The 13,068-nt window shown below is 32.2% G+C and overlaps 1 protein-coding gene across 1 annotated transcript; it reads right to left on the reverse strand.

Annotated features, from left to right (window-relative positions):
• Positions 1-348: 348 nt before the first annotated feature.
• Positions 349-10,675, reverse strand: LOC127733364 (beta-1,4-N-acetylgalactosaminyltransferase bre-4-like). Its single transcript, XM_052242732.1, has 5 exons — positions 10,496-10,675; positions 7,191-7,378; positions 6,553-6,675; positions 5,754-5,858; positions 349-517 (listed from the first exon to the last, which is right to left on the reverse strand). The coding sequence occupies exons 1-5, from the start codon at positions 10,673-10,675 to the stop codon at positions 349-351; spliced, it is 765 nt and encodes a 254-aa protein (XP_052098692.1).
• Between the last annotated feature and the right edge of the window lie 2,393 nt (positions 10,676-13,068).

Genomic DNA, 13,068 nt, shown 5'->3' on the forward strand with positions numbered 1-13,068 from the left:
ATTGATATGTTTACGTTCTGTCAATAAACTCTATTTAACATGTTAAGGTTTTCGAAAGACTGATGCTTTTCAACTTACAGGTACAACTTTTGTACTTTTCGGAATAAAATTATAATTGATGAGTGTTGTCAATACGATATTCAGTTCACAAATGGTTCAAATGTGACGCATGTACGTCATCATTGTTACTCCTTATAGTGGTATCATCTGTTAACAAATCTAGCAGTGATTTGTCATGTAAAAGTGTCAAATTATTGTTTTATAGCCTACACAAAATCTGTATCAGCATTTGAAGTTACCGTAATCAATGTTAGTCTATGACGATGCCTCTACATGAGTTAGTTATAATTAGGTTTGTGTCAAACGTTTCTGTAACTCCTGCATAATCTCAGTTTGGTTGACTTCGACTAAAAATCGAGTGAAGAGAGAGTTGGTGTCTTTCTTAATAACTTTGTAATGAAGACTATTCAGTCCATCAATGTTAAAATAGTCGTTGCTTTTTTCCAGCATTGTCCATCTGAAAAAAAAACCAGAAGCATTCATAGCATTTGCTTGATATAAGGCAATAGCAGTTTGCTAACGTTCGAAACTTGTAAACTCGTTTAAGCATACAGATAAAAAAGAAAGGAAAAACGGGGAAAATAGTATGAACCCAAAAAGATGGGATCGAGATGGCAAGTAAGTCACTTTCTTCTTCCGTGAATCGTACGTTCACTGTACAGTGCTCCGCTGTCGCTTGTATAACGTTCTTGCATAGTCCGTGCATCAATGGCATAACATTTGTACAGCTTTCATTTAACGTTTGTACGTGTAAATATTTCGGTCACCGTTTATGTCGTCGTTTAACGTTTCTGTTTATCATGTTGTATTTGATATCGTTTACCGTTTCTGTTTATCATGTTGTATTTGATATCGTTTACCGTTTCTGTTTATCATGTTGTATTTGATATCGTTTACCGTTTCTGTTTATCATGTTGTATTTGATATCGTTTACCGTTTCTGTTTATCATGTTGTATTTGATATCGTTTACCGTTTTGTGTTTATCATGTTGTATTTGATATCGTTTACCGTTTCTGTTTATCATGTTGTATTTGATATCGTTTACCGTTTTGTGTTTCGTATTGTTTTGTTTTTCCTTTACTCAAATTTAAAGTAAAATCTAGTAGTGATAAATAAAACAAATAATTTCCTACATATTCAAATTGTAGATAATAAAAAAAAAAACAAAAACAAAACAATATTAGTTACGATAAATTTAGTTTGTGTTGACTCGTCATTATAAATTCTGATTTCTAAACTGTTACTTTGAATATGAAATTTATTTCGTATCAAATATAATATGAATAGCATTTTTAAGTCAATATTTATGAAATGGGGGGAGGGGGAAATAACTAATCCTTAGATTAAACTAGACATATGTAATCTTATTTGGAATCATGTAGCTATTAAAAAAAAACCAAAAAAACAACACATAAAATTGGTATAGAACCTTTGATCTTAATCAACGAACCAGTTTCCGTAAAATTGTAAACAAAAATCGAATTAAATGTGGTGCCCGACAGAATTAATATCAAAAACACTTTCATTTCAATGTTGAAAGTACGAAATCGTTTGAAAACCTATGAAATGCAAAACTACGTATGTTTGCAGTAAAGTCAATAATGTTTTTGGATATGTAAGTTATACAAACTGCTGTATATGATATTTCCAAAGTTCTAAAGCCGCATAAATGAAACGAAAACGAAAACCAAGATTCAATTGTTTTGACTGAAAAAGACATGGCAACCGCCGTGTGTATTTATTTTACTCAATGTCAAAATCGGAAATTCCTCAAGGATTGATGAGGGTATATAATAGAATCATCCTTAGTATATGGCTCCCGTCCAGTAGTCCAACCCTTACTACAATGGGACGTCCCTTTAGACAAACTGTGTTTAAAAATACGCTTTATACACTTCGGTATAAAGGAAATATTTTATCTGATGCATTGTTTCAGATAGAAACGGCAAAAATTTCATACAATTACAAGGACAGAAAGTCCGGTGAGATATAATTTGAATTTTCCTCAAATAAATTATGTTTATAAAAAAGATCATAGTACATTGTAAGAAATGATCATAGATTATTTTAACTGTTATCTTAAATTCTGCAACTCATTTCAAAAATAATGTTATTCTTAAAGTAAATAAGTCATGATATTTTCAATATATATATTACGATCCGCTTTCGTGGTAAGATATTTTGTGAAAACGCTTCCTTGATATAAGTAGGGTCTTGCACCGAGCATTCCTGGAGATTAAAAGAATTACTATTTTACAAAACTGAAATCTAAAATATAATTAGGACGCAATAAAAATCTTAATGGTGGTCGCATAAAATGCTTAATAAAGGCAACAGTAGTATACCGCTGTTCAATAGTCATAAATCGATAAAGTGAAAACAAATCCGGGTCACATACCAAAACAATGAACTAAATAATAAATTATAAAAATATACATATAGTATAAATTATTGATTTATATTAAACTCGTCCTTTATATGATCGAAATGTTTGCAAGCAACATATCGACTACCATATCTTCCTATTGCTTCATCAAAAAGTGAAAACAAAACTTAGAATAACTTATACAGAAATAAGAAGCACATTATATCAATTTCAATCTAATGACAAATCTTTTCTTTGAGCCTTATTTTCATTACATTTTAATTCAATTTAACAATAATCTGATTTTGTCGAGTTGCGGTATTTTCTCCAAACCTAATGGTTATGGTTAATTTTCTGAAACCTCTAACGGTTTTTGAAAAAGAACGAAACGCTCTTTGAGTATAACCTGGCTAATTATTTTTGATCAGACACCATTGACGTTCTTCAAAGTCTGAGTTGCAGCTGCAAGCTCTTGAACATCGTATGGGTCGATACATGCATTACCTAAGGCGATTGGTTTAATTAACATATTTGAAATCAATATACTCTGATACGGTTATGTCCGTTCGATACCAGTTCGAGGTATGTGTCTACAAATTAGACAGATGAAGCTGTGTATGTGATGTCTTAAATTTCTAGTTCACAAAGAGAAAATAATTGGACCCAATCAGAAAAAAATGATTGTTAATGGCGAGAACATCATCAATATACGTGTCTTTGAACTTCATGACTTAGCTTCTTTTGTCTTCAAGTATCTGTATGAATCCTACGCAAATGGACATGAAAAAATGTCGGCAAGGAGAGTTGTACAGACAATTCTAATAGAAATGCGGAAACTTCAGTAAACTGATTATTTGATTCAGCATTTTGCATCTTCGGATTCATTTTTGCAAAACAATAAATGTGCAGCGTATGGTATCATTTTATAATGAAGACGAATGTAAATCATTTCTTTCAGAAGGTGCACGGTGTCTGAGTGGTCTAAGTAGTTCAATTGCTGTATCACTAGCCTTTCAACACTGAGGTTCCAAGGTTAAGCCCTACACCTGACAGGTGCTTTCGACTTTAATCTTAATTGACTAGGATTGTTAGTCGTCATACCGAAGTTCGGAGGTTCTCTCCCGGCACTTCGGTTTCCTTAGACGCCAGGAAAAAGCCAACAATACATGCTGAAAGTGGCGATAAAAAGAATCAATCATTTAAGCAATTGTTTCTTTAAGGCGGCCTGTCAATAACTCATATGGTATTCATGTGTAAATGGGATAAAAACTGAAGGTTGTGTCAGAGACGGACCACTATCAAAATGTCAATAAGTTTTTTAGGGTCCTTCCGAACCCACATATGGTTAATGGAAATACAGTGTTTTACCTTTTTTGGTGAGTTTACTAGAATTTTAACATTAGAGAGATTGAATAATATACCCGTTGAAATGCTGACGTTATTGTGATGACATAATGTGGCATAGCCCAACAGAATTCAGTCTATTATCCTCATAGAAATTTCATTGGGGTCTAAATATTGTAACAATGCACACAAGTTTCACGTACCGATGGAAACACGAACAATTGTCACACGTTAGACGATGGGTCAGACGACGTACTTCTTCGGACAATTTATATGAAAACAACTCGATAATGATATATCATGACTGGTTTTAAAAAAAATATATCTTTTATTCAATTATCTTATGATGTGTAAGGTTTAATTCAGTTTATAATTGTCAAAAATGTCAAAATTGGAGTAAGACATTATCAATAAATGTAAATGTATATATCAGATACATTAATGTGAGACAGATATTTCATATTAGTCAACCAAATCGTGATATAAGCCGTAAAACTTATGCTTTGCAGATTTCATTATGTTATCCCCATAGCCAAGTTGGAGATAACTTTTGTCATAAGCAAAATCTTTTTATTGGAGTCTAAATAAAGTGAAAATGCACGCGTTTCACGTATGAATGGAGACACGAACAATAATCAAACGATGGGTCAGATGATGTGCTACTTCAGACAATTGATATGATAACAACATGGTATAAATTTCATGCGTCCGAAGCGCTTTTCTTCCTTTAACTTTATCAGGAACACTCAAAGCCAATATTTGAAAGCCAAGGATGCATTAAAACCGAAACAGCTGGAGAGTTATCCATCTGTGTCAATATAAGAATTTGAAGCAGACCTTCTAGTTTGGTAATATTCTTAGTTCCTCTATAAGACGAATATGTGGAATGATTGCCAATTAGACAACTTTCAAATAACGCAGTTATAATGCATGTACGGCTGCAACAATGAGACAAACCTGCTCATACTTACTCAAATGTAAAGAATTGGTTATTTCCGCAGGAGTGTAATGTTAATCTTTTTTTTTCATTTTTGAATACATCTTTTAGAGATAAAGAATCGTTTATGAGTAGGTGTGAAGATGTGGAATATTAATTCATACATTACAAGAGTGTAATAGATATTAAGCTTCAAACCTTAATGAATCGACTGTAGTGAATCACTTCACAATAAACCTATCTTGAAGACTGTGTTCTTTGTCGAAATTAGTTTGTGTGAGAATATTGACAAATTAGAAGTTGACTCCGTCACCGTCGAAGACCCAGTTTATAATTGATCACTATCTGATTATATATCAATGTGCAAAAAAAGATCCGGAGATACAAAGACAACATGTTTGGTCCGTTGTAGTAACGACTACTGCATTGATTGAAAATGAGAAGTAAGGAATCACTGAGATTGGGTGTGACATCACTTTCTCAATTTATTTTAACAGACGACAGACATGTGTTGTGTCATGGATGGATATCCCATATCCCTTGTTTTTCTATTATAGTAGAACAAATCGGTTTGGTGTTTGGATTCCTTTGTGAGGCATAACTTTTAAGCCTATATCATAAGCCAAGACTGCGCTAGCCATATATCATACTATAATTGAAGAAAGATGCATTATTAGGCGTCTTTGCTTGTTTAAAAGGTTAGACTCGTGTTTGCAAAAAGTGTATTGATTAGCGATTAGTAGATATTCTTTCTGCTTGACCGAAACTACATTGATTTTTAAGATGCAGTGGCAATTTCTTTCTTATTGTGTTACGGGCATAACTGTCACTTTCGTCAACTTTATCCCTTTTACATTTGATAATTTCCAACTGAAGCTTTTTTAAATAAAATAAAAAACCTCTGTGTTTTTTAAATTTGATGGGTAGGGTAATAAAAATATTATAGGACACACTTCCCACTTCTTTGATTACGTAGCTGTGACAGCAACATAATAAGCGTATAAACAATAGGTTCATAAGTTCAAGGTTGGCAACTATAAGATTACCTCATTGTATTAATTTCATTTCCATTGTCCGGTCCATGTTTGAGCATCTTGTAACGGCCTACATCTATTGAATATCGACTCACATTAAAACCCGCTTTTTCAATTCTACAAACACAAATAAAGGTCATAAACAGGAAAATGTCTTAAAGCCTAATACATGCTTTTAGAACAGTACATTTACATGATACGCTGATTGACTATATCAAACGACAGTAAAATAGATAGATTGGTTGTGTCAAAACCCTGTCAACTAGTATTACAAACGTTATGTATTGATACTGAATGCAACGAAAAAGCAGTGTCATAGGTTCAGTTTTCAATTCTATATGCTCCTCTGTTTGTTCTTGTATGAGGGATTACTATTATCACAGTGTATGCTCATAGGGTGTATTTTTTTCAAATATAGCCCCAATCATAAGAATTGTATTACATAATTCCGTCAATATGAATGCATTTCTTTTTTTCTAAAAAAAAATTCAGTATTACCTTCAAAATCGATGATTAACAACTGTACAGTTTGAAGCACATTTTTTTCAAACGATAATTTACTATGTTTCAGTTATTATTCATACTGATATATCGTACCATAATTAGAAGCATTAGCTAACTTTCCAAAATCAAGATTAGTATCTAGACACTCAGCGAATTTATAAAAGCAAAATTGTACGAAACGTTTCGACACTGTTAGCTTGAGGACAAATATTTTTGTTTAAAGTATGAAGGTGTATTTAATACCAGATCGAGGTTCCAGTTGCTAGTATACAGTAGCGACCTTTTCATGAAGAAACTATTATGTTACCTCAACCACATATCATCATCCTCTCCTCCCCAACCAAAGTATCTGTTGGGGAATCCGTTCACTTTCTGGAATTGTTCCTTTGTCATCGCAGAAACTCCACCATATATGTTATTGTAAGGTAAACTAAGGAAAAAATGCATCGTATAAATAAAAAAAATAATATGAATAATTATTTAACAATGAATCTAAGGTATAGGTATATATATATTTTAACCATAACAAAAAACCACTTTAAAGCCATTATAACAATTGTGCTTTAACTTGTTTCGTTAACACACACACACACACACAAATATTTACAAACATGGTTTCTGAGAGATTTGTATGAATCATATAAATCAATTAAAAATATGTTTTGACTGTTTTAAAAGGCATATTTTTGTTGAAAGTCACATGATAAAATAACATGTTCAGGAAAGGTATTACAAAAACACTGATAACAAAATACAAAGTCTCAATCTCATTTCTATAACTAGGAGCTAATTACAAAAATAGGATCGTTTACTCTTGAGATACATAATAGATATAAAAACAATGGCCTTCGGTTGTTTTCTGCTCTGAGGTCGGGTTGTTGTCTCTTTGACAAATTCACCGTTTCCATTGTCAATTTGAATGTATTTGTTTGTCCCTTTATTTACCTGTAATTAAAAATATCAATTGCGACAGACAAATGTCTTGGATGTTTAGAACAAGTGTACATGTTTCTGTCATTTTCGGGAATCAAGTCTACATCATGAAACACAATACATTGATAGTCGTCATGTTCCAAGGCTTTAACAAAACCAATATTCATCAGCATTGCCCGATTAAACTTTGAATTTCCGCCCTGAAGAAGATATTATATTGAGTATGAATGGCATTCATCATATTCATTGAATAATTTGAATACTTTGTGAATTTATACACTTATACATTGACAGGAACATAACAAACATGCCAAAGATAAAATACGTGAAGTATTAAGATTCAATGAAGAATAAAATGGCAATCTGAACTCAGTGCAATTTGAAACGTTGCAGAATATTTCAAGTTACTAACTCCTGTTTAAATTAAAAGATAAGTTGATTTGTTCCTGTGAGTATTTTGAAATGTTAACGCATTTGACAGGAACCTATTGTGTGTACACCACAGACACACTACAGAAAAAATATTTACACAGTAATTGGACACTCTTACATCGGAGTTTTTTTATGGTATGTTTTTGTTGTCAATCCTTCTTTATATTTCACTGCATCCTTGAATTTCACGTTTCATTCAATTCCTCTATATCTATAGCATGGACATTGGTTATCACATACCGAATTAAACATATCGTGGTTAACATAATGTTCCTTCATTTCTAAGTTCGTTGTCTGGAAATTTGACGGGGAAATAATTTGGGCAATATTAAAGTGTCGTTCGTGGTCAAATAGTAGAAATCTGACCTAATATGTCCACCATTAATGTATTTAAAGCTAAATTGTATTAGTCTTAAGTATCATTTGCTTTTTTAGCAAATTTTGTTTTTATTTTAATGATTTTATTCTACTTTACAGCTCTCAATCATTTTTCATTTATTCGTCTCAAACTACTTAGTAAAATGTTATGAACTTGATTATTTATGTTATGAACTTGATTTTTTATGATTAATTGTGTTTGGTTTTTAATAAGCTTTAAGTAACTGCGAGTATTCTCAAATCATACTTTCGTGTTAATTTGACCTGTTGGCACAATTTGTAATGCATTTCTGTTATTCAATGTTTACTTATTTTGTGTTATATCTCGTCTCTCTATTTTTAATATGTACCACCACAAAACACCAACCGAAATGGCCCAACTTTTGTGTTGTGGTGTTACACTGCTGTTCCGGGTTAGGGTGAGGGTTGGCTCCTTTTGAAACGTTTAAACCCGCTTCATTTGAGTGCACCTGTCCAAAGTCAGGAGCCTGTTGTTCAGTGGTTGTCGTTTGTTGGTGTGGTTCATAAGTGTTTCTCGTTTCTCGTTTTTTTATATAGATTAGACCGTTCGTTTTCCTGTTTGAATTTTTTTACAATAATCATTTTGGGCCATTTATAGCTTCTGTTCGTTGCGAGCAAAGGCTCCGTGTTGAAGGCCGTGCTTTGACCTATAATTGTTTACTTTTTACACATTGTGACTTGGATGGAGAGTTGTCTCATTGGCATTCATACTTATATTAACTATTTAGTATATTAGTATAAAATACAAAGAGAACTGATCTTTGTGATATCACTATCCAAGATTTCTAAGGAATAATGATTATTAGAGGTTAATAAAGTAATGGTGGACATACTAGGTTTCATATTATTTCAAGATTGTAAAGGAAAACAAAAGGTTCTCTCCAAAAGTACATTTGATCAAACTGACCACTGAGTTTTAAAGGAAGGATGCTCAATGATGGGTTACTCAATATCGAAAAACATTTAAAAAACAGTTAGTCATTTGATACAGACACTGCTTTATGGAATACAAATATATACAAGTTCTCTCAACCACAAAATTAACTGCAACAGTCAATACTGATTCTCTCAATTAAGTCGTATGTTATAATTACGACTAATAAAATGTTTTTCGTTGTTCAATCCACCTGTGATGGTAGTTTATTTCATTCATATTCAGTGCCTGTAGGATGGAAGTTTATTTCATACATATTCAGTGACTGTATGATGGAATTCTAAGAGAATATACATATTCAGTCGACTCACTCATCTCGAAGTCAGCTGGACCAGGGAAATATTTCAAGATACCCGTAGTTCGACTGAAACGTATACTTGAACTTGACAGACGAAGGAACATACCATTTGCTTACTTTGGTAAAGCTAAAATAAATCCAGATGAATATGGGTAGGAAATTGATATGGTGGTCTGAGATCGATGGATCTGTATTTAATACATTTTTATTATAATAAAATTATATGAATTTTTGTCTCTTATTTTTTTCAGTGTACAGTAACAATATTTTCATGTGAGATTTAGCCTCGAGAGAAATTACCAATCGATCTTAGCGTGATTTAAAGTTGCTAAAATTAAGATTTCTTTTCATTTTCTTTTATTTCAGTCTTCTGTAGGAGAAAATACAAAACGATGAAAGACGCCGATTGAGTAGTTTTGAGTTAAATCACTAAGTCCTAATCCCTTCTTCATGCACAACCAAGCTAATTTATGTTACAGTTAATTGTTTTTAAAACATTTTGAATAATTATTCATAAAATGAATCGTTAATAATTTATCATGGTGATCAAAGAGAATCTTCAGTAAACACTCGTAGAAAGAGAATGTTATAAATCAATACAGTGGTCATTGACCTGAAATTTAACTACACGTGTATTGTCAGATGAACTCTTCAATCCATTTAAATCCCCGAGGTCATGTTTTGGCAATTTGAATGCTTTTATTATCTTGGGAGCGTAAATTTGGTTCGAGTCAGCCGAAATTTCGACTCTTCCCATTTCGACTCATCATGTGTTGAAATACATACATTTATACGGGATGAAAGTCGGACCATGGGAAAACTTCGATTCATCCGAAATTTAGAGTCAACCGAGTTTAAGACAACGGGAGTTAACTGTATTTATATATTTTCGAACATACACTTAGCTGTTGTACTAATAAAATGAAATGGTACACAGTTACTGCATCAGGTTCATATTTCGAAAACTACGTAATTCACTTATTATCGAGGAAACAAATATTTGTAACATCTATTATCGATGATTAGCTGGTATAATCGTAAAGGACTAACGGTATTTCAAAACCAAGTAAAAAAATCAGAAAATTGAATGATGGAGATATATTCCTTTTTCGACAGAATGTTATTTATTTTTACAATAGCACATTTAACATAACAATGTCCGTATATTCATGCCAATACCAAAGTACTTATCTACTTAGCGGGTACATGTTGTTGTTTGAATATGTTCAATACTCTTCTCCGTCGTCTACATACCTGTTCCACAACATATATTCCGTAATCTAGTTCTTGTCTATGGAGCATTGGATGAATGTTGTACAGAAATGTCCTTAATTGACGGTTTCTGTTTCTGTACGGAACAATAATAGCCACACTATGACGGGGGCAACAGTGAGATGGTTTACTTCGCCCACCAATAAGTCTCCAGGACAACATTTTTTGCAAGTCCGATAGGGACGGGGCATCTAGCTTTGCCTCTACGGCTCCTTCTGAGGAAATTGTATAACAAGTTACGGCTATCACTGATAGAAACACATACATTATCAATCATCTGTTTTATGACTAGGTTTTTAAACAGTATAACATGTTATACATGCATACATGTATTAAAACAAAATTTATACAAATTTCGAAAACTGTAAATAAGAAATCAAACAACATAATCTAAGTAGAGACACACAAAATTAATTATGATTTAACTTTATAGTAGAATTCCTTCTGTATTTACAATAGTCTGCTAGTGTCTTTTTTATTATTATTATTATTCGAAATCTATCCCAAACGAAAGATGGCTGTAACTGCATTTGGCACACTTCTTTTTTTTATTATTTGTTTATCAATGCTCTTTAACTTCGTATTTGATTAGGCCTTCCCACTGTTTAAATCTAAGCGCCACTGATGAGTCTTTTGTAGTTGAAACGCTCGTTTGGCGTCAAACATCATAATCCTCTAAACTTGTGTGACTTTTTTTTCATCACGATTGCAGTTATTTTTTGTTGCTTTAATTAGAGTTTTTAAGGTGTTTTTGAAAATGTTTCACGTTGTGAAAATTTGTATGATTTCAACTAATCAGCAAATATTTCTTTAGAAATAAATACAGACCACCTTTTAATAAAAGAGAAAAAAGACGAAGAAAATAATGACAATAACCCAGAAGATTGTCCCGCTCTAGCAAATCAAAAAAGGCGAACAGAGTGTTGCTTTAAAACGTTTGACTTCTTTTATTCCCTTACAATTGATTTCTCTGTTGCTATCTCTGTATGTGCCCGTGTAATGAGTTATGGATCATACCGATGCCTAAAATATTTCGAGGCTGTTTGATATATTATATAATATAAAATTCAGATTATCTAGGTTTAGAGACTATGAGTACTTTTCGGTCGTTACTATGTGTTTGTTTTATCATTTGAAATGTGCCTGTCAAAAGCCAGTGTCATGTAAACAACTAGTGATGTCAGCTGCAGGCCACCACGTTATTCTTAATGATTTAATACTTACTCAGATCAGGTAAGATTGAGAGGTTAATAGCTAATAAACATGTTTAATCCTATTACTAGTGTGATTACACTGTGTGTACCTGTCCCAATTAAGGATCATGTAACCAATAATATGTCTTCTTTTATTAACTGCAACTATTTTTTTGTTTGCACATGTTCGAATTCTTAATCCTGAACCAGTTTTATCTTACACATCAATGTGGGTTTTGTTATTGGTGTAGACCGTTTAGAAACTTATAGTAAATTCATTTGTCTTTGGTACTTGATTAATTGTGTAATAAGAGACCATACTGCATTTCCTATCCAATAATTTTGTTAAGCACAGCAACTAAAAAGCATGAGTTATATAACTTACCTAAATGACTTGGAACAGTGGAACACAATGGTAGAATATGCCCTTTGGACATTTTAATGTTTCTGCAAGTTTTATTTCCAGGATAAAACAAAGTTGAACTTATCGATGGATTTTGTTTATGACCATCATTATTATGTATTAGTTGTGGTATATTTGAATGCAATAATTCGAAAGCAACTTCTCTTCTGTTCAATACAACATATGCAGTTCCATGCAATAACACCAAAAACAAGTAGAATGCTAAGGATATCGTGAAACCAAGAATAAAATTTCTGATACGAAACTGTTTGTTACAACAAGGATTTCTCATATTAGTTCCAGCAAGTTGTAATTTTTTTTTTACAAACGTATATCTTTCAAATTGAAAGATTACATGTTATGTATTTGTTCAATATCATACTCGTCGGTGTATTGCGTATTTTGTTTTGATCGTTATTTTTTAAACACTCATAAAAACGTGAGGAAATAGTTTATAGGCACAACAATAAATGTACACATAATCAATAATTACTACAATACTTATTGAAATACTGGTTATTTAGAATTATGAATAGTCCCTCCATATGTACATTTGTAACTATCGTCGTAGAGAACCAGATCATGTTTATTATTGATTTGCCTAAGATGTTCAAGCCTTCGTACTGAAGGACACTAGCGCTGCTGACGAGTCTTGTGTAAACAAAACTCTAGAGTACCAAATCATCAGCTTGAAAATTTTGATGATTTGTGTATACATTTTAAATTAGAAAAATCATTCAAAGAACCGAGGCCTTAATCGATCCAAATATCTCAATACAATCCCCAAGATATAATTATCTCTTTCTTGTAACAGTATATTTATCCAATGAATCATAATAAGATATTATTATCTTTTCTTTTTAATAAATATCTTATAAATATTTAAACTTCCCACGCATGGAGATAGTTATTCTAGTCAATCAGTATGAATATCAATTTTGTTTAGAAATAAGACCATG

Source organism: Mytilus californianus, unplaced genomic scaffold, assembly GCF_021869535.1.
Source record: "Mytilus californianus isolate M0D057914Y unplaced genomic scaffold, xbMytCali1.0.p SCAF_3, whole genome shotgun sequence".
NCBI classification, from domain to species: domain Eukaryota; kingdom Metazoa; phylum Mollusca; class Bivalvia; order Mytilida; family Mytilidae; genus Mytilus; species Mytilus californianus.

Coding starts and splice junctions, on each gene's coding strand:
- LOC127733364 (XM_052242732.1), bottom strand. CDS start 10,675: ATGTTGTCCTGGAGACTTATTGGTGGGCGAAGTAAACCATCTCACTGT. Junction 7,379..10,495: donor GAATATATGTTGTGGAACAG/GTATGTAGACGA, acceptor TATCTTCTTCAG/GGCGGAAATTCAAAGTTTAA. Junction 6,676..7,190: donor ATTGATATTTTTAATTACAG/GTAAATAAAGGG, acceptor TTTTTTCCTTAG/TTTACCTTACAATAACATAT.